Source organism: Stenella coeruleoalba (genome assembly GCF_951394435.1).
Source record: "Stenella coeruleoalba genome assembly, chromosome: 4".
In the NCBI taxonomy this organism is placed as follows: domain Eukaryota; kingdom Metazoa; phylum Chordata; class Mammalia; order Artiodactyla; family Delphinidae; genus Stenella; species Stenella coeruleoalba.
This window is the reverse complement of record NC_137149.1, coordinates 4,708,491-4,732,279: the sequence shown is the minus strand read 5'-3', so window position 1 is coordinate 4,732,279 and position 23,789 is coordinate 4,708,491. Positions and strand designations below refer to the sequence as shown.

The window sequence follows — 23,789 nt, the reverse complement described above, 5'->3', positions numbered from 1 at the left end:
CGGAGACAAGAAACCGAAAGGATGGGCGGGGCCTGCCGCGACCCTCGCGGCCTGCGCGGACCTGGGCGGGCCTCCAGGTTTCCCAGCAAGCTCCAGGACTGAGGAGGTGGGGAAAGGAGGTCATCGCGCCTGCGTGTTAGGAGGTGTGACCCGGGTGGGAAAGCTCTCCACGTCCGCCATTTTGGCTGCCTTCTGTCGGTCTGTTCAGTTACCACGTGAACCGCCGACGGAGACCCGTGGGGGGGGGGAGGCGGCGGCAGTGTTAAGTGAGAAGGGAAAAAAGACTACGAGGGGAAGGGGGTGTCTGGGTTGGGCGACGCGGTGACACCCGAGGCCCGGTGGCGGCGGTGGATCGGGGCAATCAAGGCTGAAGCAGCCAGGGAACGACGGCGGCGGCGGCGGCGGTCGGACAAACAGACTGACCGAGCCCGGCGGTGGCGGGAGCAGCGGGAGGAGCCGGAACGATGCCGGCCGTGAGCCTCCCGCCCAAGGAGAACGCGCTCTTCAAGCGGATCTTGGTAAGTGGGAGGTTCCGGACCAGCAGTGAGGAGGATTTAGCCGGTGCACGGGCCTGTCACCCCTAACCTCGGTCCAGGGGCACCCGGCCACCGCCGCCCGGGACCCCGCCTTCGTGCTCCTAGTCAGGCCGAATGCAATGCCTCGTCCCCTCCTCGGGGTTCTCACTTGGGCCCGCGCGCCAGGGGCCACGGGCTTCCTCCTCCCGTCCCCACGCTCCGGAGGCCGTTGTTCCGGAGTAGGCCCCATTCTCCTGGCTTCGAAGCGGCCGGTTTTCATGCGCCCTGAGCGAAGGGGACAGAGGCCTGGCCTTCAGCGGGGAAGCGGGCGACACGGGTAGGAGCGGTGGCCCGGGTGGTTTGGGAAGCCTGCCGGCAGGCCGGGGTGGCACCCTTGGAAGGAACAGGTGGTGCGGATGCGGCACAGCTCATTCATTGCCCGAGCGCGGCTCTCCCTCCATCGTCCGTCCCTCCCTCTTCCTCTCCTCTTGGGAGTCACCTGTCCCCGCCCGGCTCGGGGTCACTGAATGACCTGGGAGGAGGGAAGGAAGAAAGGCGTTCAGAAGAGGAGAGGAAGGCTTCTAAACGACAGCCTCGATGGAGTCAGTAGGAATGCTGAGATCTGCAGCTTCTCGGCCTCTTTACCTCCTTTCAGGAGTAGGGGAGAGACATCTATTTCTTAGCTTCCGAGCGGGAAACATCACCCTCCTTGGGAGGTGGGGCCCATTGCGAGGGGGCGGTCCAGTAGGAAGTGGAAAGTTAAGAGCTTTCAGCGGAGAAGTTCTGGACACAGATTTTCTTGTAGACCGAAGTGTATCAACACTGACGCAAGAAGTGATTAGCAGAGAAAAGAGGATATAAGGACTTGTGAAATGGATCTTTTTGACGCTAGCTCAGGCTCGATAATTCCCTGCATTTCACTTTGCCGTTTGCATTTTTTTTTTTAATAGCCGTAAATGCGATGATGTTTGGAGGGGCTGTTTACACTGTAACATCTGCTTTGTAGCTTTGGTGCTATAATTAATACTTTGTAGCACGTTTTTTGTTTGGCATCTAGTGTGTGGGTTGCCACTTTCGTGCAGACACTTCTTTATGAAAGGATTAACTGCATTTCCTAGACTTAAGACTTCAAATTTGGAGTGTGTGTACGAAAGTGTTAGTTCTTTCCTCTTGTAATTTAAATGTATCTCATTTGTTTGAAACGTGTAACAGCTCTGAGGATCCGGGTTTTCTAGAGAAAGGAAAGTAACCCATGCTGAACTAACTTTGATTTTACAAAAATATCCATATGCCTACAGATTTAGTCAGTTCGTGTGGAAACATATAGGAAAGTTGCATCCAATACGGTGTTAACTCTTAGTTACTTTGAAGTCCTTATTGCCATTTTTTTTGGTTTCAAGACTAATTGGAGTGTAGGTAGGACTATAGCACCTTTCTACCACAGCAATTTATTTACTTTTACAACTTTTAAAGGAGTAGTTGTTCTCTCCATTATGATAGCCGTTAGCCACATGTGGCTCTTGTACACTTGAAATATGGCTAGTGTGATTGAGAAATTGAATTCTTAATTTTAATTAATTTAATTTAGTCTCAAGATTAAGGAACACCCTGAGATTAAGGCTAACAGCTAGTGTAAGGGTCAGGAATGCAACTTTTTTTCGGCTGCGTTGGGTCTTCGTTGCTGCACGCGGGCTTTCTCTAGTTGCGGCGAGCGGGGGCTGCTCTTCGTTGCGGTGCGCGGGCTTCTCATTGCGGTGGCTTCTCTTGTTGCGGAGCACGGGCTCTAGGCGTGCGGGCTTCAGTAGTTGTGGCACGAGGGCTCAGTAGTTGTGGCTCACGGGCTCTAGAGCGCAGGCTCAGTAGTTGTGGCGCATGGGCTTAGTTGCTCCGCGGCATGTGGGATCTTCCCGGACCAGGGCTCGAACCCGTGTCCCCTGCATGGGCAGACGGGTTCTTAACCACTGCACCACCAGGGAAGTCCTGAAACTTTTTTTTTTCCACGGCACTTAAACCACACCTGCCTAGTTCTTTGTTAGGTAAAAGGAGTTGTAGTAATTGTTAGGTGGCTACACATATTGTAGGTACCTACACATGTTGTAGGTAAATTATTTCATGTTATTTATTGCTTTTGGAAAAAGTGCTGTTTCTACAGTTAATGATACTTAGGGTGGACTTAGTTGCAGATGAAACTAAAATTAGGAATTGTTAACAAGTAGATTTCCATATGTGCATAGGAAGGTCAGCTGACTTTGGTTTCTATGTGACAATAATAGTTTTGCAGCCGAGTAAGGAAAGTGACCTTGAAATTGGTCTTAATATACTTTTACCCATACTGCATGTGTTTAGAATATAACAAAGAAAAAATAAAAAATGGAAACAAAGTTTTACCTGCTCTGAAGTCCCCTTTCTTCTGTACACAGTAGGTAATCAAATGTTTGAACTAGAATAAATTTGTTTAAAAGTGAATTAGAGGGACTTCCCTGGCAGTCCAGTGGTTGAGACTTCGCCTTCCAGTGCAGGGGGTGTGGGTTCGATCCCTGGTCAGGGGTGCTAGGATCCCACAGGCCTCGCGGCCAGGAAGCAAAGGCATAAAGCAGAGGCAGTGTTGTAGCACATTCAATAAAGACTTTAAAAAAAAAAAAAGTCCACATCAAAAAAAATCTTAATAAAAAAAGAAGTGAATTAGAAAACAAAATGCAATTTTGATATAATGTAAATACACTACATTCTTATGAAACTCACAAAATACTTTTTTTAAAAGTCTGTAAAGAATCTTATGAGAATAAAAATCTGATAATGTGGCAAATTCACTGATTTGTTTGTTTTCTTTTAGATTTCTATCCTAAATCCTTTCTGGAATGGATATAGTATGAACGAACACAGAAGTATATGTTTTTATATAAATTGACAAAGGATATATATTTTTAAATGCTTTATTGTGTTAGAAACCTGAAATGTTCAAGACATGATTCTTTTAGGTTAAAAGTAGATTAAAATACTTGTTTGTGCAGATTATTTCTAGAATAGAATATTCTGGTTAAAAAAAAATGAATGACTACAGTTTAGTTTTCACTTGTAATAGACAACATGATATGTGCAGAGAAGCAGACAAAAGCTAATAGGGAACTGAATTTAACGTTTGATTATGCAAGTATTTCAAAGCCTTGCAGTCTTGGCCATTATTGGGGATTACACAAACTAAGTTATTTGATGGTATAGAGTTGCCATCCCAAGTATTACTTTGAAGACTGGTTAAAAGCAGTTTCCACAGAGGCAGACATGGTGCCCTGTATGATTGGTGGACAGGAGAGCTACTGGCCAACCAGCTTTAACAGAAGGGATCTCTTTGTTTAGTGTGCATTCTAATTTCCTTTAGTATTTCTGCTTCTGATAATGCATTTCTTAGCATTGATTCAAATATATTTTCTTTGTTCAAAAAAGTGCTTTTGGACATAAAAAGCTAGGTTATAGAAGGGATCATATGCAAAGGACTGTTTGTTCAGAATTTTCTCCCCCAGATAACGGCGTAGTTCATTTCTTCTCTTATTTCTTTTAGAATTCTGCTCAGATGTCCTCTAAATGTTATATTGAGGTCTTCCTTGACCAGAAGTCCTCTTCAGCTCAACCTTCTTACTTTCTTCCTCGCTTTATTTTTCTCATCACTTATCATCATCTGACATATGTATACAAGTAATTTATCACATGTCGACCATAATTAAAACGTAGGTTTTATGAGGATAGGGATTTTGTTCTGTTAATTGCTATACCCCCATGAGTTAGAATAACGTACCATGATACGTATTCAAGAAATATTTTTGCATAAAATCAGTGTTAAGACAGTGACTATAGGGCAGGAAAGAGAAATTGTAATCTTTGGATTTTGTGCTTGCATAAAGACTTTTGGAGAAGGGAGTTAGTTAAGCTGGGCCTTGGCATTGTAGAATACATTGTTATATGAGGTAATTGTAGGGTATCAGGCAGAACCTGTATTACCCGGTGAGACCTTGGAAGTTTCATTTATTAATGAATCATGGTATTAGGTTTGTTTACATGGTCTTTTTCCCATCACAGAAGCATAAGAGGAAATTTTTATTGTTTCTTTTTTGGTTGTGTTAGAATTGGAGGAGAAATGGTATCTGGATTAAACGAGGCTGTTTGTCATGAGGAGCCTGTTGTATCAGGCAGTAAAGCTCAGTCATCTGTAGTTTCATACAGCTCTAAAACTGATTCTGACACAAAGTCAGGGGTGAGGACCAGTGTATATGATATGATGAAACAGGAATATAACATGTTAGAAGGGAGAACATTTGTAATTTAGAGTTGCTTTGTGAGTGTTTTTTAGAAAATTTAAAGATCAAATTGAATTCTTGGAATTTGGGAAAGGTGTGCTGGGAAGCTGGTGTTGCAGAGCAAGCCACTTAACTAATCAGTGACTGTAGCCAACCCTCAGCAGCCACATCTAAATACAACTTTGCTCTCTACTTGTAGGCAGTAGCCCTGTTGAAGAGAGAAGAACTTAAGATTCTTAGTGAAAAGTGGTTTTAGAAATAATGTCAGTTGCCAGTGCTGATGGTAAGAAGGACAAGTGAAGAGATTTAAAAGAGTGATGGTTGTTAGTATATATATTAGGATGTGGAGGGGAGGCAATTTTTGCTGTGACTGTATTCTTTTTTCCTTAATTAATTTTATTTATTTATTTTTGGCTGCGTTGGGTCTTCATTGCTGCGCGGGGGCTTTCTCTAGTTGCGACGAGCAGGGGCTACTCTTCATTGCGGTGCGTGGGCTTCTCCTGTTGCGGAGCACGGGCTCTAGGTGCACAGGCTTTAATAGTAGTGGCACGCGGGCTCAGTAGTTGTGGCTTGCAGCCTCTAGAGCGCAGGCTCGGTAGTTGTGGACACCAGGGAAGCCCTGTGACTGTACTCTCGACTTCTGGGAATCTCCCTGGAGTGTCGGCTGTACATTCACATTTAAGCTGTTTTATGATGCACGCTGTACAAACTTGTATTGAAGTTGTAACTTAAAAAAAACGAGTTCAACTTGTTGCATGTGGCTTTTCCCCTTTAGGTAAGATATGAATTGTATTTTCACTGCTTGATTTGGAAGTAAAATAATTCCATAAAATTTTAATTTAATAAAAGCAATCTTTTTGTCTATTTAAAAGTGAAATATAAATTGCGATATAGAAATAAATGATGGAGAGGTTAATGTTTTTGTTATCTGATATGCTCTATTCCACTGAGATTTTCTTTGGTAAGTATAATAGGAACACATTTTCAGTTGAGATCATTTGAAATTTCTACTAAAACCTACTGGGGAAATTATAATCTTATTTGAAGCCAGTGATATATATATATATATATATATATATATATATATTTTTTTTTTTTTTTTTTTTTTTTTTTCCTGCAGTACGCGGGCCTCTCACTGTTGTGGCCTCTCCCGTTGTGGAGCACAGGCTCCGGACGCGCAGGCCCAGCGGCCATGGCTCACTGGCCTAGCCGCTTCGCAGCATGTGGGATCTTCCCGGACCGGGGCACGAACCCGTGTCCCCTGCATCGGCAGGTGGACTCTCAACCACTGCTCCACCAGGGAAGCCCTCAGTGATAATTTTAATCTTAAAGATTGTTTGTTTTTATTATAGAGGAGATTATATAAGCATTTCTCTGTGTAATCTGTAAGAGTTGTTTTATCTGATCGTGTATAAAAGGAGAGATGAAAGTTTGCTTTTAAGAATATAGACCTAAGAGACTTACCTGGTGGCGCAGTGGTTAAGAGTCCGCCTGCCCATGCAGGGAACACGGTTTCGATCCCTGGTCTGGGAAGATCCCACATGCCGCAGAGCAGCTAAGCCCGTGAGCCACAACTACTGAGCCTGCGCTCTAGAGCCCGCGAGCCACAACTACTGAAGCCCACGCTCCTAGAGCCCATGCTCCGCAACAAGAGAAGCCACCACAATGAGAAGCCCGCGCACCACAACTAGAGAAAGCATGAGCGCAGCCAAAAAAAAAAAAAGTATGCCCATGTGTTTAAAAAAAAAGAATATAGACCTAGGGGGAAAAAAACCCCTCCAGGCTGGTTGTGTACTTCCACACATGGTGGTGGTTCTGATTTAAGAAAAAAAATGTTTCCCCTTATGTTAATGGCTTTCACTTAATATATGGTACCCTTTTTTTCAGAGAGATCTCATTGAAGATTACAAGATCACCTTTGGTTATCAGTGCTTGGGAACTGAGTCAGAATCTTTAAGAAGAGGGAAATGAAGTAAACTGATGTTTATTGATTGTCTATTTTGAGCCAGATTCTATGTCAGGCTTTTTTTCCACATTAGCTGATATAAACCTTGCATTACTCCTTTGAGGAAATGGTAATAAGTATAGGCAATACTTATGATTACATTGTCTAAAGCATATTTCTGATTGCTTTATATGCAGTCAGTTGTGCTATATCAGAACATACGGGTTCCTAAAAGTCAGTGCACCATGCAAAATCAGGTAATAAAACCCACAGGGCTTGTGGGGAAAGTGGAGTCGGCACAACACTTAAAAACTTCATTGATGCCAAATTAGGAACCAAGGTAAGAACCTAATAGAAATGATAGCACAGTTTTACATATGTAAAATGGCTAACCAATATGGAAATACTCTAATGTAAATACTGCCTTTTACCTTGGAAAAGACCTGAAGTTTGCTTGTAGAGGTAGGTGTCAGAAGGATTGCAGCTGGTGAATTATTATGAAGTGATGGAAGGAAAGTTATCTTAAATCTGAGAGAAAGTTGTAACACCTCATAACCCACAAGGTGAACTGAGGGAGTTTTGATGTTTGAGGTGTGTGTCTGTGTTGTGCGTGCCTATGCAGCTCGTTTCAGCTGGGTGCAGTTTTCTGTGTTCATCTAGTATTTCTGGTGGACAGATCCCACAGAAGCAAACTTGAAATTTAGTATGTTCAAAATGTCAAATTATCAATCGTGTGGGAGCAAATATGTGTTTTCAAAACTAGTATTGTAGGGAACTGGCCATACCTGAACTTACTTAGAGGTCAGACAGCCTGGGTCTGGGTAGCTCTTCCCTCACTCTGAAGTGTGTCTGTTATTATTTTCTTAAATTTTGGTTGCACCAGGTCTTAGTTACAGCAGGTGGGCTCCTTAGTTCCAGCTCCAGGGCTCCTTAGTTGTGGCACGTGGACTCCTTAGTTGTGGCACGCATGTGGGATCTAGTTCCCCGACCAGGGATCCAGCCTGGGCCCCCTGCATTGGGAGTGCAGAGTCTTATGCGCTGCGCCACCAGGGAAGTCCCCTGAAGTGTGTCTAATCTTGCATCTAGTATCTGAGATAGTGTCACATTCTTTGGCAACTTAGTTGCCACTGCCATTAAGGAGACTTAAACTTCAAACATTTTCTTTGTTAGAAGAAGCTTTGTACCCAGAGTATCAAAAGTTTCAGACTAATTCATTCTAAAGATTTTTGTGGGGTGGCTAAGTAACACTTTTAAAGCAGGAAATAAAATATTATACGTTTCTTCAATTTGTATTTTCAAACAGTTTTGATGCTCAATGGGGGAAGCCTGGTGTGGAAAGAAAAATAGATGATGGGTTTTAATCCTGACTTTGCTTTACTTTATCTTTCATGTTTTTTAAGCCTTAGTTTGTAAATTTGAGTAAAGAGAGAAACAGTACTTTTCTGACCTACCTCACTGGTCAGGTAGTGAGATATGTATAAAAGTCCTTGGTAAATGGTAAAGCATATGTATTAGTAAACATCTGTTACAGGTGTAGTCTGTTAAGGACGTTAGCTTTTTCATTGAATTGATCTCATCTTGGTTTTATGTTATGCTTTGTATTCTGTTTAATATTATTATTTAGCTTTTGTATATTTTTTGTTATTTAGGAAGGTTTATATTTTTGTTTTAATCAGTTTTATGTTTTATAAACTTTTATGTTTATACCTTTAAAAATTCCTGGGAATTCCCCGGAGGTCCAGTGGTTAGGATTCGGCGCTTTTACTGCCGTGGGCCCGGGTTTGATCCCCGGTCAGGGAACTAAGATGCTTCAAGCCACGTGGCGTGGCCAAAAAAAATTCCTTTAGTCCTCTTTTTTTCTTACTTAGGGTGTGGAGGGGAGGGAATTTTATGCTGTGATTGTGAATTTTATGCTATTATTTTATTGGTCACCTATAAAATAATCCATTTTCTTCCCCCCCATTTTTAAAAATTATGGTGAAATATGCATAATATGAAATTTACCATCTTAGCCATTTTTAAGTGTTCAGCTCAGTGGCATTGATAAGCACATTCACACCATTGTGCAACCATCAACCCCGTCCATCTCCAGAACTTTTTCATCTTCCCAGACTGAAACTCTGCACCCATTAAACAACTCCCCCATCACCACCTCTCCTCCAGCCCCTGGCACCCACCATCTGCTTTCTGTCTCTGTGGGTTTGGCTGCTCTAGGAGCTGCATGGGAGTGGGCTCATACAGCATGTGTCTTTATGTGACGGGCTTATCTCACTCAGCACAGTATCCTCAAGGTTCATCCATGTTGTAGCAGGTGTCAGAATTTCCTTCTTTTTTAAGGCTGAATAAAGTTCTGTGGTATTTATATACCACTTTTTGTTTATCTATTCATCTTTCAATGGACATTTGGGTTACCTCCACATTTTAGCCATTGGGAATAATGCTGCTATGAACATGGGTGTACAAATCTCTCTTCAAGACCCTGCTTTCAGTGCCTTTGGGTATATACCAAGAAGCAGATTGCTGGGTCATATGGTAATTCTTGAGGCATACCATACCGTTTTCCATAGTGGTTCCCAGCAATGCACAAGGGTTCCAGTTTCTCTACATTCTTGCCAACACTACTGTTTTCGTTTTTGTTTCATAATAGCCATACTAGTGACCATGAAATAGTATCCTATCGCAATTTTGATTTTCGTTTTCCTAATGATTAGTGATGTTGATTGTCTTTCCATGTGCTTATTGGCCATCTGTATGCTGTCTTTGGAGAAATGTCTAATTAAGTCCTTGCCCATTTTTTAATTGGGTTGTTTGTTGTTGAGTTGTAAGATTTCTCTCTATTTACTGGCTATCGAATGACTTGCAGCTATTTTCTTCCATCTGTGTGTAGTCTTTTTTTCCCCCCAGGCCTGTTTGTTCGTTTGTTTATTTATTTATTTACTGCACCGCATAGGCATGCGGGATCCTGGTTCCCCAACCAGGGATCGAACCCATGCTCCGTGCATTGGGAGCGTGGAGTTTTAACCACTGGACCACCAGGGAAGTCCCTGTGTGTCATCTTTTGATGCACAAAATTTTTAAATTTTCATGAAGTCTACTTTTTCTCTTTTTTCTTTTGTTTTCTGTGCCTTTGGAGTCACATCTAAGAAATCACTGCCAAATTCAATGTCATGAAGCTTTTTTTTTTTTTTTTTTTTGGCTGTGTTGGGTCTTCATTGCTGTAAGCGGGTTTTCTCTAGTTGTGGCGAGCGGGGGCTACTCTTCATTGCAGTGCACAGACTTCTCATGGCGGTGGCTTCTCTTGTTGCGGAGCACGGGATCAAGGCACGCAGGCTTCAATAGTTATGGGTTATGGGCTCTAGAGTGCAGGCTCTGTAGTTGTGACTCACGGGCTTAGTTGGTCTGCAGCATGTGGGATCTCCCTGGACCAGGGATCAAACCCGTGTCCCCTGCATTGGCAGGCGGTAAATCCATTTTCTTATGTGTGAGGCAGTGAATGAGCTTATTCTACTTAATTTTTTTTCTAGTCTCTTTTCCTCTGACTTTTTGAAGTTATTTTTACTTTGTGAGAGCATGCCATTTTATGTACTATTCTACCCGCATCGATACCTTTGTTTTAGATTTAATTCTACAATTAAATGTAGTTAATATTAAACAGCAGACCTTTTTCTGAAGTTTTCCCAGTCATCTCTTGGTTGGATGAAGCTTATTGTCTAGTATAGATTCCTCAACAGTCCTTGTGGAAATCTCTTAAGGTCTTAGATGTTAAAAGTGTTTTCCTAGTGTCTTGATGTTTGAAGGACAGCTTGGCTGGGTTTAAAATCCTTGATTCACATCTTCTTATATTTCTTGAAAATAATTGCCCCCCTGTTGTCTTGCTTATATGTTGCTGATGCCAACCTGATTTTCTTTTCTTTGTTGATGACTTGGTCTTTCTTTTCGAAGACTTGAATTTTTCTTATCTGTAAAATTGAATTGTTTTACTGAGGTATGTCTCTGTGTTGACTATTCTGGATAAATTTTCCCTTGTGGTTTCAGATTGTAGATTGATGTTTTCTTTTGAGTCAAGAATTACAGTTTTGAATATTAGTTCTGGTCAGTTGTTTCATTCTTCAGTGATCTTTGCATCTCTTTTATATTATGTTTCCTTCAATTCTTTTCTCTGTTATTCATTTGCTTGAGAAATCTTATTTTCTATCTTTTTAGATCATACATCTTGTAATTTAGTCTTCATTTCTGTGATGATTTTGTTTCTTTTCTGTTTCTTTAGTTTGTTCCTATTTTAAAACTTGTTTGCTCTTTAAAATTTTGAATATTTGATTTGAGGTGTTCTTTTATGTCTTCATTTGTTATTTATTTCTAATTTGTGATGGAGTGTTGAATCTTTCCTCTGTGTTATCGCTTTGGTTTTTGGTGTGTTTTCATCTGCCCAAATCTTTCACTTTTAAAAATACTATGTAAGTAACTTGGCATGAACGCTGGGTTCTTTTTTCTGTTCAGGTTATTTGTGATGGGTTTTACTGCACCAGCAATATAGACAATTTTATTTTGGGGTGAGGCTGGGTGGTTTCTTCAGTCTCTTAGTTCAAGAGTACCCTCTTTGTTGCTACAGTCAAATGCAGTTTTTAAAATAAGTCCCCTGTCCCACATTGCTCTGTATTGGTTCAATAAGGCCTTGATCTTCAGTGCTGCCCTCTCCATCAAACCTTCAAGTGATACTTTCTCCTTCTAAGGTGTCTCCTTCTCCAAAGCTATGCCTTACTAAAACTGCCACCTTTGGTCTTAAAGACTTTCTGAGCCGCTACATTTTGACTCCCCAGTAGCCATTGCTCTCATCCATCATGTTTCTCAGTACTTCCTTTTGACCTCTGGCTTGGGTGAACTTGGATGAATCCTGAATATTACCCATTCACTCACCACGAGGACGCTGCTGTATTCTTCTTTTGGACAGTTCCCATTGGAACATGGGACTTCTGGTCTTCAGTGTTTATGCGATTACATGTAAATTAGAGTTTTTAGTTGTCTTATCTCTTTGTAATGCTCTGGGTGATTTTATTTGCTTCCTTTCTTGGCCTGTATGGTTTTTTGTTTTCTTTTTTAAAATTAACTTATTTATTTATTTATTCAGGTTGAGTTAGATCTTTCTTGCTGCACGCGGGCTTTCTCTAGCTGAGGAGAGCGGGGGCTACTCTTCGTTGAGGTGCGCGGGCTTCTCATTGCAGTGGCTTCTCGTTGCAGAGCATGGGCTCTAGGCGCGCGGGCTCAGTAGTTGTGGCACACGGGCTTAGTTGCTCTGCGGCAAGTGGGATCTTCCCGGACCAGGGCTAGAACCTGTGTCCCTTGCATTGGCAGGTGGGTCCTTAACCACTGCACCACCAGGGAAGCCCCAACCTGTTTTTCTGAGGATATGTGTAATGTTTAGAAATTAGGGGGCAGCCATTATCCTGTAAATAATTCATTTCTGGTTTTATGTGTTATGCTTGAAAATAATAGTGCTTGCTTTAAGATAATTTGCAGTTCAGGTTTTATATAATTGGGTAATTGCTTATACTTTTGTTGCTGTGTCCCCATGACCACTCCATTGTTTTCTTTAAACTCTTTGGGATTATTTATCATTGAAATAATTGTGAGGTTCTATTAAATAGCTGACTCTCAATCATATGTATATACCTTGAGTTTTATTGAATTTTGTCCTATCCCTAAGCAATCAGAGTTCATAGCAGAGTTCTACTCATATTAAGCAGGAATCCTAAATTTTCCTTCACTTTTCTTTTCTCAAGTGACATAATTTAATGCTGGGGGGAAAAAAAAAGAAAGGTAAGAGAAGTCTGGCACGTTTTATAATGCATTAACAGGATTTTAGTATCCAGAAAGCAGATGGTGATTGTCACATTCAGTTCTGTGGCTAGTAAGACCTCATCTGTAATTTTAGCTTCTGGACCCAAAACTAGGAGAGATAAAGACCAACGACTCCGTAATGCTGGCACACCTCAAAAATACTGGTGTAAAATTCCCACAGACCTTTCTTGTCTTTTGTTCTGAGACTATGTACTTGTTACTTTAAATTTTTGAAGTGCCTTTTGTTTTGTGAAATACTGACAGATTTTAAAAAGATTGTTTATTTTGAAAAATAAAAATTAAGCAACCCCATTTTTAAAATAAATTTACTTATTTATATTTTGGCTGCGTTGGGTCTTTGTTGCTGTGCACTGCCTTTCTCTAGTTGCAGCAAGCGGGAGCTACTCTTTGTTGCGGTGCGAGGGCTTCTCATTGCAGTGGCTTCTCTTGTTGTGGAGCACGGGCTCTAGGCGTGCGGGCTCAGTAGTTGTGGCCCACGGGCTCTAGAGTGCAGGCTCAGTAGTTGTGGCGCACAGGCTTAGTTGCTCCGCGGCATGTGGGATCTTCCCGGACCAGGGATTGAACTCGTGTCCCCTGCATTGGCAGGTGGCTTCTTAACCACTGCGCCACCAGGGAAGTCCCCAACCCCATTTAAATTGTCTAAGTTTTTTGAAATTTTACTAGTTTTATAAAATATACAAGTATGGGAACAATACTGTATCGACTTCTGAGGGTGGCACAAAAGGTCAAAGGACTTAAAACTTTCATATAAGGAACAGCTAAAATTACAAAGATGCTTAGCTTGAATAAGAGAAAACTGAAGTCTTAAGAGCTAGAATCAGTAAACAGAAATTAGAGGGTGATAGAGTTTGGCTCAGTATAGCTAAAAACATTTCAGTAGAGCGAACTGGTACCAACAAGAGCTGTGTGACCCCTTGCACCAGATGATGTTTACTATAGAATTAAGACAAACTTATTTTTTTAAATAGTATAAAACTAGGAGGGGGAAAAATCATTCTTAAGATTTGTTTTCATGGTTGTAATAGTTTGACAGAAATTGTATGATATAAAAGGCTAGCATATTGTCTGCAAATGGAAGCTCCAACTAAAAGAATTAAAGGAAAGGGAGGATAAAGGTAGTTTTTCAGCATTCCTATGTTTTCTTCTCAAAAAACATTTAAAAATTTAAAGTATAATTACCTACAGTGAAATGCACACGTTTTGAGTGTACTGTTCTATTAGTTGTCTTGAGCATACTGTTCTTTTAATTTTGACAAGTCATAAAGCAGTACAGCCTATGCCCCTTTTAAGATGTAGAACATTTACACCATCTCAGAATAGACACCTTGTTCCTCTTGATTGTATATTTTAATTCAGTTTCTGCTTTCAGATTTCTCTATAATCAGTCAAACTGTGTTGGGTCTAAATATTTTAAGCTGTAACTGTTACCGTGGTGCTTTGTTTAAACATTTTATTGAGTGCTTGCTCAGGTTCTTTGTATACATTTGTATTTAATTCTCACCTTAACCCTGCAAGGTTGTTAATGTCCACATTTTGCAGGTGACACAGTTGAGGCTCTAATAAGTTTAATTAAGCCAGTGATGCAAACCTGTCTAAGTGTTTTCTAAGATTTGAACTGTAGACTCTAGAGCAGCGTTGTCCAATAGAATTTCTTGTGATGATGGAAACGTTCTGCATCTGAATTTCCATATGTTAGCCATTAGTCACATGTGGCTATTGAACACCTGAGATGTGGGTAGTGTGACTGAGGAGCTTTACTGAAGAATTTTAAATTTTATTTAATATTAGCTAATTAAAACGTTAAATAGCTATAGCTCTGAGTCTAAAGACTGTAGGTGCCCTTTCTCCATACCTGTCTGCTCTACAGAAGTAGGACTACTAAAAGTAGTTCCAGTACACTGGCACTACTAAGTGCTAGCCAGGCTCCTAGTAAGTTAATAAATTTTTTTTTTTTGGCGGTACGCAGGCCTCTCACTGTTGTGGCCTCTCCCGTTGTGGAGCACAGGCCATGGCTCATGGGCCCACCTGCTCCATGGCATGTGGGATCCTCCCGGACCGGGGCACGAACCCGTGTCCCCTGCATTGGCAGGCGGACTCTCAACCACTTCGCCACCAGGGAAGCCCTATCAGTTTTATTGATCTTCTCAAAGAACCAGATTTTGGTTTCACTGATTTCCTTTATTTTTCTCTTTTCTATTTCATTGTTTCTGTTCTTTTTTCTTTTGTTTCTCCTGCTTATGTTGAGTTTAATTTGCTCTTATTTTTCTACTTTCTTAAGGTGGAAGCTGATATGATAATTGGAGACCTTTTAGAATACAGGCTTTTTTCTGACTACTTTTATAATTTTCTCTTTTGTCCTTATTTTTTAGCATTTGGATTGTGATGTGCCTCTTTTTTTGTTTGCTGTTTTGTTTTGTTGTTTTCTTTTTTTTTTTAGTTGATCCTGCTTGGAGTTTGTTGAGATTCTTGGTTCTGTGGGTTTAATAGTTTCCATTTCTCTATTGAGATTTCCTGTTTGTTTTCTGATTATTTCATGTTTTCCTTTCAATCTTTTAAAATTACTTAATAGTTACTGTTTTAAAGTCTGTCTGCTACTTCTGTCATTATTTCTGAATCTGTTTTTGTTGATTACTTTTTTTCCGTAGGTCATGGGTCACAATTTCCTGTTTCTTCACATTTCTAATTTTGTTTTTCTGTAATGTGTATTATAGACACTAGGATATTGAGTATCTGGATCTTGTTGTCCTTTGTAATAGAGTTTTGTTTTGGCAGATGGTTAATTTGCTTGTGCATCAGCTTGTTCTTGTTTTTAAGCTTTAATAAAAGTGGCTCTAGATTATCCTTATTCCCAAGGTGTGGCATTTCTGGGTCTCTGATGAATCCTGGAGTGTTTAATGAAGTCTCTAACTGGATGTTTGGAACTCAGATATCTCCCAGCCATGTACAAGCATCCATAGTTGTTCAGCTTCTGCTACTTGGTAGTTGTTCTTGGCCAACTTGAGTAGAATTCTGCAGTGTACCTGATCAGTTTAATATTTGACCAAAACTCTTGTACAAATTTCTGAAATTTCATCTCTGTACAGTTCTTTCTAATACCCTGCTCCATAAATGTCAGCTCTTCATGCATTTTCTGTCTCAGATATCTGTTTAGGTCAGTAAGAGTGGCATGTTCTACTTGTGTTCCTCCTCTCTATTCTGCAGTCTGGAAAATGCCTGTAGGCAAAAAAAAAAAAAGATTTTCTTGGGATTTACCTTGTTTCCCTTCTGAGAGCACAGTCCTGTGTTGGCTCTTGTCCAATGGCTGAAAATAATTATTTCATATTTACTTAACCAGTTTTATGCTTGGCAGGAGCACGAGCTGGTGTCAGTTATTCCTAGACATTTTAGAAGCAGGAGTCTCAGTGTATGGTGCCAGCATTTAGCACACAGGATTTGAACAGTTCATTCTGTTTGAGTTACATCCTGTTTTGCTTTACTGTTTCTGTAGCACACTGTTAATATTTTAAAATTTAGCTGCTAATGAAAGCTAACAGTCTACAATATTCTAATATTTTTGAAACTATTATGTTTAATCTTGAATTAACATTTGTTCATGTTACAGGCAAGATGACAAACAGAATACTATGGCATTCATTCCATACCAAGGGAACCATTTATTTATAATTCTGAAATTTCAAGAACTCCCCAAATACAAGAATTTCAGAGATGGGATTATAGACATGTATTTTTATTTAATTTTATGATTCTACTATGGAGAACTTAACATGTCTGCCCACAATGTTGTTTTACAAAGCCTGTTTTAAATGAATTGATGTGAAACCTTTGCTCAAAGTATACTGTATGTAGTATTTGCATCTCTCTTAACCTAAATAAAAGTAAATTCTCTAAAAATTTTCTTTAAGTCTACGGGTTTGATTAAAGCAGCATTAAGTATCTTATGGTTTAAAAAAAAAAAGAGGGCTTCCCTGGTGGCGCAGTGGTTGGGAGTCCACCTGCCAATGCAGGGGACACGGGTTTGTGCCCCGGTCCGGCCCGGGAGGATCCCGCATGCCACGGAGCGGCTGGGCCCGTGAGCCATGGCTGCTGGGCCTGCGCGTCCGGAGCCGCAAAACAAAAAACAAAACAAAACAAAACAAAAAAAAGAATCTTATCATGGTAGCTTTATTCCCATGATTCTATAGAATGAACTTCAGTGATAGCGTTACATGGGAGTTTTAAAAACAAGCAAATTATTTTTTTCATTTTGTACATTTACGCCTTTTGAATGGTTCAAAACAGGACTCCTTATGATTATATCTTCTGTTATACTTTAAGACTGCTTTTATAAGATTCCATTTTGATTAGACATAAACCTGTGTTAAAGCTGAATTATACATAGATCTGGCCTTTTATGTTTGGAGGAAAGAAATTGTTGAATATGATACACTACTTCCTATTTTTCTTGTAAACCCTGTATGCTACTAGAGTTTATCTTTGGGCAAGAGCAGAAGTGTCAAGGAAATTTTTTGGGGTAAAGTAAATTGAATGTTTGCTGTTACTTTTTCCATTAAACTGTGAGAATACTACTCTCATTTGTTATGAGTGACCTGTTGTAGGAGTAGTGCTTTTAGGGAAAAAAGAGATCGAGGTCTGTTTCCTTAAATGCACACTGAATGGTATGCCATTCTCAATTATTTTTATGGGTCACCTTGACAGAAGATAATTGGGTTAGTGGCATTGAGTATAATTTCAATATGGGCAGCCGCCAAATTTCATTAATTAGGAGCATAATCATTAGGAACTGAAACTTAATTACTTTTCTGAAGTTTGATAAAATAAAAAACTAAGTGCTATAGTATTATTATCTCATTAAAAGAAAGTGGAGTTCGGTTTTTCATTTTCATTTGGTAAACTCAGTTATTTGGGGGAATTATCAAATTGGTTAATCTGTGTGTGTTCATTTTTGTCACCTTATTTTTGGCATTTTTATTGCCTATTTAATTATAGTACTGAGTAAGCAAAGGAACAAAAGATGAGATAAAAGTTGAATTTGTTGGTTAGAAAATCTGTTAAAAGATGAAAACTCTTGGCTTTAATAATATTTATGTTAATAAAATGTAATAAAATTTCTGTATGTGATGGAAAGAGCTCTTAACTGGGACTCAGAGGACCTAGACTGTTAGGCCCGCCAACACTAACTAGGAATGTTGCCACTAACTAGGTTTGTAATCTCTGGCAGCAGATGCGCAAGGACCCCATGCAGATTTTTGGATGTCTTTCTCTGAATAGTTCCATCACTTGCAGTACTCTGCCTTGCAGAGTACCTCAGCCTCCTTGACCTTCAATCTTTGTTTCTTCAACTCTGTGGACTGTTGTGCTCTGCTTCGGATCCTTCTCCCTGTGCTATAATCTGTAAAACAGTGACATTACCAAGTGTATCATGTCCCCTCAACCCATGGTTCACAATCCTGCACTGCCTGTTGTCCAGTGTCTGGCAACAGTTATTTTATACATTTTATCCAGTTTTGTTGTTTATGTTAGAAGGACAAGTTCAGCCTCACTCCATCATGGCTAAAAGTGGAAGTTCCCTTACTACGTTTTTACAGAAATAAATTTTTAGAAAGCAAATTGAGGGTTTTAAGAATAGTGTACTTAGGGGGCTTCCCTGGTGGTGCAGTTGTTAAGAATCCGCCTGCCAATGCAGGAGACATGTGTTCGAGCCCTGGTCTGGGAAGATCCCACATGCCGCAGAGCAACTAAGCCTGTGCCCCACAACTACTGAGCCTGTGCTCTAGAGCCCGCGAGCCACAACTACTGAAGCCTGCGTGCCACAACTACTGAAGCCTGCGTGCCTAGTGCCTGTGCTCTGCAACAAGAGAAGCCACTACAATGAGAAGCCCGCACACCGCAACAAAGAGTAGCCCCTGCTCACTGCAACTAGAGAGAGCCTGCATGCAGCAACAAAGACCCAGTGCAGCCAAAAATAATAAATAAATAAATTTATTAAAAAAAAAAAGACCAGGATACTTAAACTGTTCTTTGTATGTATGTAGTTCCTGGAAAACAGTGACAAGTTAGGAGTGTCACTTTTAATTAGCCTAGTCTTTACATCATATTAACAAATTAAGGAATAAAAACCATATGATCATCTCAGTAGATGCAGAAAAAGCTTTTGACAAAATTCAACACCCATTTATGATAAAAACTCCAGAATGTGGGCATAGAGGGAACCTACCTCAACATAATGAAGGCCATATATGACAAACTCATGGCAAACATCATACTCAATGGTGAAAAACTGAAAGCATTTCCACTACTATCAGGAACAAGACAAGGGTGTCCACTCTCACCACTCTTATTCAACATAGTTTTGGAAATCCTAGCCACAGCAATCAGAGAAGAAAAAGAAATAAAAGAAATACAAATTGGAAAAAAAGAAGTAAAACTATCACTGTTTGCAGATGCCATGATACTATACATAGAAATTCCTAAAGATGCCACCAGAAAACTCCTAAAACCAACCAATGAATTTGGTAAGGTTGCAGGATACAAAATTAATGCACAGAAATCTCTGGCATTCCTATACACTAACAACGAAAAATCAGAAAGAGAAATTAAGGAAACAATCCCATTTACCATAGCAACAGAAAGAATAAAATACCTAGGAATAAACCTACCTAAGGAGGTGAAAGACTTATACTTACAAAACTATACAGCACTGATGAAAGAAGTCAAAGGTGACATAAACAGATGGAGAAATATACCATGTTCTTGGATTGGAAGAATCAATATTATGAAAATGACTATACCAACCAAAGCACTCTACAGATTCAGTGCAATCCCTATCAAACTACCAATGGCATTCTTCACAGAATTAGAGCAAAAAATTTTGCAATTCGTATGGAAACACAAAGGATCCCGAATAGCCAAAGCAATCTTGAGAAAAAAAATGGAACTGGAGGAATCAGGCTCCCCGACTTCAAACTATACTACAAAGCTACAGTAATCAAGACAGTGTGGTACTGGCACAAAAACAGAAATATAGATCAGTGGTACAGGATAGAAAGCCCAGAGATAAACCCACGCACATATGGTCACCTAATTTATGACAGAGGAGGCAAGAACATACCATGGAGAAAAGACAGCCTCTTCAAAAAGTGGTGCTTGGAAAACTGGACAGCTACATGTAAAAGAATGAAATTAGAACACTACCTAACACCATACACAAAAATAAACTCCAAATGGATTAAAGAGCTAAATGTAAGACCAGACACTATAAAACTCTTAGAGGAAAACATAGGAAAAACACAGGAAAAACACTCTTTGACATAAACCACAGCAAGATCTTTTGTGACCCACCTCCTAGAGTAATGGAAATAAAAACAAAAATAAACAGATGGGACCTAATTAAACTTAAAAGCTTTTGCACAACAAGGGAAACCATAAACAAGACGAAAAGCAACCCTCAGAATGGGAGAAAGTATTTGCAAATGAAACAACAGGCAAAGGATTAATCTCCAAAATACAAAAACAGCTCATGGAGCTCAATATCAAAAAAACAACGGTTCAATTAAAAAATGGGCAGAAGACCTAAGTAGACATTTCACCAAAGAAGGCATACAGATGGCTAAGAGGCACATGAAAAGATGCTCAAACTCACTAATTATTAGAGAAGTGCAAATCAAAACTACAATGAGGTATCACCTCACACCAGTCAGAATGGCCATTATCAAAAAATCTAGAAACAATAAATGCTGGAAAGGGTGTGGTGAAAAGGGAACCCTCCTGCATTGTTGGTGGGAATGTAAATTGATAGAACCACTATGGAGAACAGTATGGAGGTTCCTTAAAAAATTAAAAATAGAACTACCATATGACCCAGCAATCCCACTACTGGGCATATACCCTGAGAAAACCGTAATTCAAAAAGAGACATGTACCAAAATGTTCATTGCAGCTCTATTTACAATAGCCAGGAGGTGGAAGCAACCTAAGTGTCCATCATCAGATGAATGGATAAAGAAGATGTGGCACATATATACAGTGGAATATTACTCAGCCATGAAACAAAATGAAATTGAGTTATTTGTAGTGAGGTGGATGGACCTAGAGTCTGTCGTACAGAGTGAAGTAAGTCATAAAGAGAAAAACAAATACTGTATGCTAACACATATATATGGAATCTAAGAAAAAAAAATGTCATGAAGAACCTAGGGGCAAGACGGGAATAAAGACACAGATCTAGAGAATGGACTTGAGGATACGGGGAGGGGGAAGGGTAAGCTGGGACAAAGAGAGAGTGGCATGGACATATATACACTACCAAACATAAAATAGATAGCTAATGGGAAGCAGCTGCATAGCACAGGGAGATCAGCTCGGTGCTTTGTGACCACTTAGAGGGGTGGGATAGGGAGGGTGGGGGGGAGGGAGACACAAGAGGGAAGAGATACGGGAACATATGTATATGTATAGCTGATTCACTTTGTTATAAAGCAGAAACTAACACACCATTGTAAAGCAGTTATGCTCCAATAAAGATGTTCAAAAAAATATAGACATGTACCACAGTGTTCATTGCAGCAGTATTTACAATAGCCAGGACATGGAATCAACCTTAATGTCCATTGACAGATGAATGGATAAAGGTGTGGCACGTGTATACAATGGACTATTACTCAGCCATAAAAAGAATGAAATTGAGTTATTTGTAGTGAGGTGAATGGACCTAGAGTCTGTCGCACAGAGTGAAGTAAGCCAGAAAGAGAAAAACAAATACTGTATGCTAACACATATATATGGAATCTAAAAAAAAGAAGGTAGGCATAGAGAATGGACTTGATGACTTTGGGTGGTAGGGGGAAGCTGGGGCGAAGTGAGAGTAGCGTGAACAAATATACACTACCGAATGTAAAATAGTTAGCTAGTGGGAAGCAGCAGCATAGCACAGGGAGATCAGCTCAGTGCTCTGCGATGACCTGGAGAGGAGGGATAGGGAGGGTGAGAGGGAGGGAGGCTCAAAAGGGAGGGTATGTGGGGATATATGTATGCATATGGCTGATTCCCTTTGTTGTACAACAGAAACTAACACAGTATTGTGAAGCAATTATACTCCAGTAATGATCTATTAAAAAAAAATAGTGTGCTTAAACTATTCTTTGTATGTATGTAGTTCCTGGAAAACAGTGACAAGTTAGGAGTGTCACTTTTAATTAGCCTAGTCTTTATGTCATAGCTTCCTTTAATGCTTTTTACTGTTATTTTAATTATTATAAGAAAAATTATTTTTAGGCTTTCTGCTAAGTAAATAGGAACACTAAATTTAGTTGCTTAGTCGGATGTTTCTTTGGCTGCATATGGTTACGTTACTGCTTCTGCTCTCCCCTCCCTCCTATCCCCCAGATCACTTTGCCTGTTGATTGTGGGAAGGGCTGAGAGGAAGCTATTGCACACAAAGTAGGACTGATGGATCTACTAGAGAATGGAAGTGTCAGGGAAGGAAAGCACAGAGGATAATTAGGTTTTTTGCTTCATCACCTGAGTGAGGGTGAGTTGAGGGAAGGGCATCTCTTGAGATGGTGAAGACTTGGTGAATAGATTCTGGGGGAAAAATCAGTTGTGTTTTGGATGGTGTATTAGGTTTGAGATGTGAACAAAATAGAGATGGTGAGTACATAGTTGATCATAGGACAGCTCTGTAGTTGGCTGTAGCATTGAGCCTTAAGCAGTTGATTTCATGGTGCTGAATGTAAAATTCTACATTTTTGTTTCTCCACATTTTTCTATGATTTTATTATCATTTGCATTAACTACCCCTCCCAGATTTTGAATGTATTGTTTTAAAAATTGTGAGTAAAATTTGTTTAAACTTATGACAGTGAAATCTGTCATAGAGTACCATGTCTTTAAGATGTTTTCTGTAATGAATACAGTGCTTTAAAAATAATTATTGCTCTAAAGGCACATGGCGATAGTTAAAAGTCAGATAGCACTAAAAGGTTTATGATGAAAAAGAATTTGTCAACTCAGCCCCCCTCCCCATCCCCTCCATACCTTCCCACACCAGAATCAAGCACCCTCAGTCCTTCTAGCCATTTTCTCTGGTATTTGCTTTTCTGTTGCTTAGTAATATAACATTATTTCTTTCTTCTTTTTAAAAATATTCATTTATTTGGCTGTGCCAGGTCTTAGGTTGTGGCACCCAGGATCTTTGTTGCGGCACGCGGGATCTTTAGTTGCGGCACGTGGGATCTTTAGTTGCGGCATGCGAATTCTTAGTTGTGGCATGTGGGATCTAGTTTCCTGACCAGGGATCAAACTCGGGCCCCCTGCATTGGGAGCATGGAGTCTTAGCCACTGGACCACCAGGGAAGTCCCTATAACAGTATTTCCTGATACATGACTTTTAGACATTTGTTGACTTCTGTTTATGGAAAATGAGGACTTGGAACTTCATCATTCACACATTTGCTCACTTGTCTTTCTCTCTTTATACTTATATCACAATATTTTGATAAACTGGTATTAAATATTTACATTTTTATAACTATACATGTATTTTTTTATTGTTGAGCCAAATATTATGCTAAGACCACTAAGACCACCACACTCTCTTATATAAGCCTTTATTTCTCCTGGAGTTAATACCTATCTTACTTATTCAGTTACCTGGTTTTCTATAGACCCATTGCTCATTTTCCCCAAATGTGCCTGTATTTCTGTCAGGTGTTTATAAATAAAATTTCCATTTTTGTCTTTGATAGAAACCTATTCCATGGTGGCCTTTGGCATCCTGTTTTATTTTGGAGTGGTTGTTCTCTAGTTCTTTTTTCTGCATTAGATTACTTATTTACTAAGTCCCATGTTATCTTTTTTGTTTGTTTTGATTCCTTTTAATAGCTTCCTAAGGAAGAGCGCAGAGAGATAAAATTTTAACTTTCTGAGAAGCTTTAAACTGTCATTTTACTTATATATACTTGATTGACAGTTTAGCTAGGTAAGGTATTCTGAATTTTGAAGGCTGTGTGTAGTTTTATAGCTTTTAGCAATATTCCATTGTTACTTTGGAGTAAAAGTTCAGTGCTATTCTGATTACAGATCTTTTTTATGTGACTTGTTTTTTTCTCTCTGGAAGTTTTTTTTTTTTAATTAATTAATTTATTTTTGGCTGTGTTGGGTCTTCGTTGCTGCGCATGGGCTTTCTGT

General features: G+C 39.8%; 1 protein-coding gene across 3 annotated transcripts in view; it reads left to right on the top strand.

The window, feature by feature from the left end:
• The first annotated feature begins 258 nt into the window (after positions 1 to 258).
• The window catches only part of NAA15 (N-alpha-acetyltransferase 15, NatA auxiliary subunit), a 79,842-nt gene continuing 56,311 nt past the window's right edge, over positions 259 to 23,789 (top strand). For all 3 annotated transcript variants that reach the window (XM_079919623.1, XM_079919622.1, XM_079919621.1), the window contains exon 1: positions 259 to 518. In XM_079919623.1, coding sequence (XP_079775749.1) covers positions 465 to 518 — 54 coding nt within the window. In that variant the 5' untranslated portion in view covers positions 259 to 464. The remainder of the gene's footprint in view (positions 519 to 23,789) is intronic.